The sequence below is a fragment of the Rhamphochromis sp. 'chilingali' genome (genome assembly GCF_963969265.1).
Source record: "Rhamphochromis sp. 'chilingali' genome assembly, chromosome: 20".
Taxonomy (NCBI): domain Eukaryota; kingdom Metazoa; phylum Chordata; class Actinopteri; order Cichliformes; family Cichlidae; genus Rhamphochromis; species Rhamphochromis sp. 'chilingali'.
The window spans coordinates 12,078,648-12,085,615 of NC_137947.1; the positions used below are offsets into that span (position 1 = coordinate 12,078,648).

At 39.5% G+C, this 6,968-nt stretch overlaps 1 protein-coding gene across 1 annotated transcript; it reads left to right on the plus strand.

Moving 5' to 3' along the window:
• Positions 1–6,962, plus strand: lhcgr (luteinizing hormone/choriogonadotropin receptor). Its single transcript, XM_080869810.1, has 11 exons — positions 1–212; positions 1,778–1,849; positions 2,114–2,188; positions 2,281–2,355; positions 2,487–2,561; positions 2,669–2,746; positions 2,844–2,912; positions 3,009–3,083; positions 3,982–4,167; positions 4,389–4,457; positions 4,688–6,962. The coding sequence occupies exons 1-11, from the start codon at positions 49–51 to the stop codon at positions 5,781–5,783; spliced, it is 2,034 nt and encodes a 677-aa protein (XP_080725936.1). The 5' UTR covers positions 1–48; the 3' UTR covers positions 5,784–6,962.
• The last annotated feature ends 6 nt before the right edge of the window (positions 6,963–6,968 follow it).

Here is a 6,968-nt window from a genome sequence, read left to right on the forward strand (position 1 = left end):
TTCAGTCGACATCTCAGCTTCTGCGAAGTTTTCCAGAAAGCACCAACGATGTGGACATCGCCGTCAGTATCCCTGCTCCTGTTCGTCTCATTGTTCCATGGATGCAGGAATTTCGTGTGCCCGAGGATCTGCCGATGTTTCTCCAATGCAATCAGGTGCAACAATATAACACAAGGGGCAGCTCCAGTGATGGACCACAGGGATAGAAGATTGTAAGTTGGCAACATGTGGAATAATGCGTTTACAGGGTGGATCTTTTTTTTTTTTTTTAAGGCAGCTAATTCGTGTGATTAAGCAATTGCCATTATTATTCCGCGCGTATTTATGCACGGGGCTAAGATCCGCACTAAAACGTCTTTCTTGTTTAGCTCTGCTGTGCTGTTTGTAGAGTTAACAGTGATCAAATCACGCTTCATCACATTTTTTAACCTGTTGTAAGTGGCCTTAATATTGAGCACCCATTTAAAACGGATTTTGGTTCCAGTATTTATTGTACACTTGGGGGTGGGGGGTGGGGGGGGGGGGGGGGGGGGGTGTCTCAGGTGTAACCTTTGATCATTCAACAACCATTACCAGTACTCTGGCATAAAAACATTTTTGGAAGCAATCTCTGCACTCTGAATGTATTCCAAATCAGTCTTAACATACAAACATTATTCCAACACTGCATCTAGTTTCACCAAGTGGCAGTATCTTTTTCTTGTTTTCTTTTATCCTCAACTTTAGCCATGGAAGCACTTTGTATGTTTCTAATTTAAGCATCAGTGGTATGATAAAGTCTGCTTCATTAAAAAACATCAAGAACAAAAAAACCCCCATCCAAACATACACACCTGCTCTGTCAGTAGTATTGTGTGCATGCGTTTTTCTGGTAGATAAAACAAAGGCCAGCTGTGTTCTTGTTTTCTTGTGCATCTTCCTGTGAGAACTTTTTATGTTTTACATTCAGACCACTCTAAGTCTTCATAATATTGAGAGATAAATCTGGATCGATCCCTACTGGAGAGTGAAGAACGTCTGCTTCCAAGCATGGACTGTATTTATTTCATTTAAGTAGTACATCACACCCTTTTTTCTTTTTTTTAAAAACACAGTCCCCTGCATGTGTCCAGCTTAATTACCGATGAAGCAAATGTCAAGTTGCTCTCACACATTGTGAGTACACCTCTTTTTGTATGCTTTTCTGGACATTACAGCTCACTTGTTGAGTTTACTGTCAAAAGCCTTGAAGGTGGGTAATCTTGACCTCCTCTTCAGTAACAGAGTACACAACACCTTGACCCTCTTGTGATTAACGTCTGTGAACACCAAGGCTGGCAGCTTTGTGTGTCTATCAAATGCTGCCAGTAATTCTATACACTCGCTCCTGGAACTTTCTGTTCTACCAAATTACAACTTCTATTTGTTTATGATATTGACAGACCATTTCTGTTAGCTGGGAATAATGTATATGTTGCAGATGTGGAAATGTTGCTCACTGGTGGGAAGAGAACTTGCTCTATGCTTATTATGAATGCCTCAAACAACCTAAATGGTGCATTTCTGTTAGAGATAAAAAACAGAACTAAAAAAAACAAAACAGTGTGTCCAGACAGGCTGTAAACAAAACCTAGGAAAATTTCGTTCTAATTGAACACTAAATAGTTGCTATGACAAAACCTGTGCCATGGCTACACTTACCTTTTTGTCACAGAGCCTCAGATGATTTTAAGATGTCACTACGTCTCTATTACATCATTAAACTGTCCTCCCAATCTTTTTATGCCTCCTTTCGCAGGTTTCTTTATCATCTGTCTTTGCAAACAATTTCAAGCCATTCCTTTGAAGGTTTAAAAGGAGTCCAGAGGATGTACGTATCACATTTCTTTTGCTGAAAAATTCCGACTCACTTGTGATACTGCTTAAGTGAGGAACAATATGATGAAAATTCATGCTCCAAATATAAGAAGATTTGGGTTTTGCATCAGATAAACTAATTATTGCAGTGTCTCTGCTTTGTTTTTTGTGGCAAATCTCATAAAAATGGTTGCAGTGTGTTTATACTGCACATTAGTCTGACAGTGTGACGTAAATGTTAAGAAGAATCTCACTATTTATTTTCTGCTGTACACAGAGAGATTACTCAAAGCGTAACCCTGAAAACCATTGAGACATTAGTATTTAACAACCTCCTCAGCCTCTCTGAAATGTAAGTCTTTTCTGTGATTCTCCCAGTCCATTAAAGTCACGATTACTGTAGTGCACCCTGGTATGGACTGTATGCTCTGTACTGCTTTGCAGCTCAATCCAGAACACAAGAAGTCTCATGCACATTGGCAGAGGAGCATTTAACAACCTCCCCAAACTTCGCTACTTGTGAGACAACTTAAAATTTATTTATTCATTTGTCAGTTTTTAAAAATTCCTACAGTGCAGTCTGACTTGCAACAAACTTTTTTTTTCATCTTTGTCAAATGAAAGTGACACATTGCTCTTTTTATTTACAGGAGTATTTCAAATACCGGTATTGCAGTTTTTCCTGATGTCACATCAATCAGTTCACTTGAATCTGAGTTCGTCTTGTGAGTAAATTTCTTGTTATATTCATAGAGACTAATACAAAGGAAATCTTCAGTGTTACTGCAAGTCCAGTTTCAACTTATTATTACACTTATTACTATTTTTGCAGGGATATATGCGACAACATCTTCCTTCTAGAAATACCCACAAACGCTTTCACTGGAATGTCAAAGGAATATGTTACAATGTGAGTATTGCAATGTATAGGACACTTTCACTTATTTTGAAATTGTATTATAGCAGTCCAGAAAGTTTGAACATGCAAATGTTTCTTACATTTTCAGGAACCTGTACAACAATGGCATAAGAAAAATACACGAGCATGCCTTCAACGGAACAAAGATAGATAAGCTGTATTTGTTTCATTTTACCACATTATGTCTAATTTCTGTTTAAAATTCTTCTTTTGCACCATTAAAGTTTTGCTCCTTGTGTTCTGCTATGTTTAGGGTATTAAAAAATAATCGAAACCTTAGAGTGATCCATAAAGATGCTTTCACAGGAGGCACGGGCCCTGGAGTCTTGTAAGTTTTTATTTGTATACTCCTAAAAGTCACTTTGTGCTAAGTTTATTTTGATTTATTGAGGAAAGCTAAAGGAAACCCAGCCAGGGTGGGGGGTAGGGTGTTCAACAAGCCTAGAGCCAACAAATGAGAAGTTTGCGTCAGGGCGGGTATCCGGTGTAGAATCTTTGAAACATCAAATATTGGGCTCATCATGAGGACAGAGCACAAGAGAGGCGAAGAAGAACTTGCAGGCATGGTGGAGTGGGTTGTCAGGAGAGGGCATGGTTGGGACATGTGACAGAAAGATAGCAACAGTGAAAGGGAAGGTTCAGAAGATGGTGATGGCACCATGATGTATAGTTTGGAGATGGCTACTCTGAAAGTTAGAGAGGTAATGCTGAAGTAGTCTGGACATGTGCAGAGGAGGGACAGTGAATATATTGGACAAAGGATGCTGAAGATGGAGATCCCAGGCAGGAGAAGAAGAATAAGATTTGTGGATATGGTGAAGAAGGACATTTAAGCAGAGTTTGTGTGACAGAGGAGGGTACTAGAGAAAGGGTGTGGTGGAGGCAGATGATCTTCTGTTTTGGCCCCTAAAGCGAGCAGCTGAAAGGAAAGAAGAAGAAATAGGGGAAGAAGAATAGGGAAGCAAAAGGAGGAAGATGCTTACTAAACACACCAGTTAAACTTTAAGACTCGACACAGGCTGTATTCTGTGTCTGGACATGGTCTTACTCTCCCGAATTGCTTTTATGTCCTTCATAATTTTCATGTAATCTTCAAAGAACACACTGTGGACTTCAGCTCAGCAGAGAGAAACAGTAACAGTCTGATGAACAATGGCAGTGTAAAACAGCACAGTGGACACAAAAACTCTGTCACACTGTATTAATGTCGGTTATTTTTTTCACAGGGATGTTTCTGCCACAGCTCTCACAAAGCTGCCATCACAGGGACTGGAGTCAGTTCTAGTGTTGTTTGCTGAGTCCGCCTACACCTTGAAGAGTCTGCCTCCTCTGCAGGGACTGTGGAGTCTGCGAGAAGCTCATCTCACCTACAACAGCCACTGCTGTGCACTGCTGAACTGGAACACTCACAGGTAACTTACACTGTGCATGCTCAAAGCTCAACCCTACCCCATGACTCTTTGAATTTCCATGCAGTAGTCTAAATTTAAGTCCATCAAAATCAGAATCCTTTGCTTATTAAGCAATGCTGAATTGCGTTACACAATATATCACAGGTTTCACAAACATCTGCACCTGAAATATGCCATGTAATGGTGACATAACTTTTTATTATGTTCTTGCTTTTCTACAGAGACTTACCAATTAATCCTGTGTGGAATAACAGCTCTACAGCCTGTATTGAGAGAGATCCAGCCGGCAGGTAAATCATTTGATTCAGCAATATTTACCTGTCCTAAATCTCATTTTTATTTTTACTCTAATAAACTTTACACCTTATTGAAATCAACTTACAAGTGTGTTTGAAATGGATTTGCCCCTTGGTTTACTTTACTTACCATACTTCACTTATTTTAAGATATCTTCATTCTGAGCTCTTTATTTAAACAAGATCTTCTTTTTTTTTTCCATTTAAATCTCCTTCAAAAGCAGGGTTCAGCCTGTAATCGGAGGGTTAACAGACACATCTCTACTTACGGGCGTGCCGTACTTCTCGGAAGGTGACCTGCTTGCTGAAGATGAAAGCTATGAAGATGTGAATTTCCACTATCCAGAACTGGACCTCTGCCAGACCACCCTCACTCTGGTTTGCACACCTGAGGCAGATGCTTTCAACCCCTGTGAAGACATCGCGGGTTTCAGTTTTCTCAGAGTAGCTATTTGGTTCATCAATTTATTGGCTATTACAGGTAATCTGACAGTGCTGCTGGTCTTCTTCAGCAGCCGGAACAAGCTGACAGTACCTCGCTTCCTCATGTGCCACCTGGCTTTTGCAGACCTTTGCATTGGGGTCTACCTTCTGATGATAGCTACTGTAGACTTGTGTACTCGTGGTAGCTACAGTCAGCACGCCATTGAATGGCAGACAGGACCTGGTTGTAGTGCTGCTGGCTTCCTGTCAGTTTTTGGTGGGGAGCTGTCAGTTTACACACTTTCTACCATCATCCTGGAGCGTTGGCACACCATCACCAATGCTATGCAGGTAGAGCGCCACCTGGTTCTTATGCAAGCTGCAGGCATAATGGCAGTAGGTTGGCTCATCTGTCTGGGGATGGGGATACTGCCCTTGATTGGTGTCAGTAGCTACACCAAAGTCAGCATGTGCTTACCCATGGACATAGAGACTCCTTTGGCTCAGGCTTTTGTCATAATTATCCTGCTCCTCAATGTGGGCGCCTTCCTCGTTGTTTGCGTTTGCTATGTGCTGATCTACCTGGCTGTAAAAAACCCTGACTTACCCAGAAGAAGTGCAGACACCAGGATCGCACAGCGCATGGCGGTACTCATCTTCACGGATTTTCTGTGCATGGCACCCATCTCCTTCTTTGCCATCTCTGCTGCTTTTAAGTTTCCCCTCATCACAGTTACCAACTCCAAAATTCTGTTGGTCCTCTTTTTTCCCATCAATTCGTGTGCCAATCCCTTCCTCTATGCTATCTTCACTAAAGCTTTCAGAAAGGATGCTTATAAACTCATGAGTACCATAGGCTGCTGTATAAACAAGGCTGCTCATACAGAAAGGAAATAGAAAAGAAATGCATACAAATTTCCAATTGCATCAAACAGTAAATGTCTGTATTATATATATCAGCATCATATACAGTGTTGGTCAAGTTACTTGAAAAAAGTAATCAGTAACTAATTACTGATTACTTCCCCCCAAAAGTAATCCCGTTACTTTACTGATGACTTATTTTCAAAAGTAATTAATTACTTAGTTACTTAGTTACTTTTTAAAAACACGATTTACAACCTGAATAGGTGATAAAGCGATGGATCTTTCAGCCCAATTCTACTTTTTCTGCATAATCCAGCTTACAAAGTGTAATCAAATGGAAAAGTGTCTTTTTAACTCTTGTTTTATTAGTTTTAATCTTTTAACTTTATGCATCAAGCAAAAATTTAATTATATGCAACATTCTCTGACTGGAAGAAATTTGTTTAACATTTAAACCTATTTTCTGCACATTCCAGCACATAAAATAAAATATTATTTTGTGTTTACACTCAGTCTTTCAAATAGATGCCATTAAAACACAGCAGAAAATAAATAAAGTCAAAGACTAGCGGTCCTGTTGCTCTATTTTCACCTATAAAGCAGGAGTGGGGTAGGCGGAGGTTTGCCTAAAATAACGGTCTTAGTAACGCAGTAACGCAGCATTCCTACGGGAAAGTAACGGTAATCTAATTACCGTTTTTGCAATAGTAATCCCTTACTTTGCTCGTTACTTGAAAAAAGTAATCGTATTACAGAAACGCATTACAACTAACGAGTTACTGCCCATCTCTGATCATATATAGTCTAATACTGTGACTTACTCTTGAAAGTAGTCTGCTCCATCATCTTGTTTACTTCATATGTAATTCATTGTTGCATGAGTATGCAAAAGGAGCCACTTTCATAAGCATAAGAATGTAAGTGAGACTAGCCATACATATACAGTTAGATAAATAATTTATTGGACTAAGACAGTTGTTGACCAGAAAATTTTTGGCTTTTATTTTTTTATTTTTTTGCATTTCCTGATTAAGAATTACAGAAATTTCAGTACTCCATTTTGAGATGGTCAAAAATAATTGGACAGTTGACTGACAAGTGATTCAATGACAAAGCGATGCCTATTTCCTTGTTATTTAATGACAAATTAAGTACTCACACTAATGCACAGGTTGAATGCATGGTTGAAACTTAATTTTATAGCTTTTCACTGTC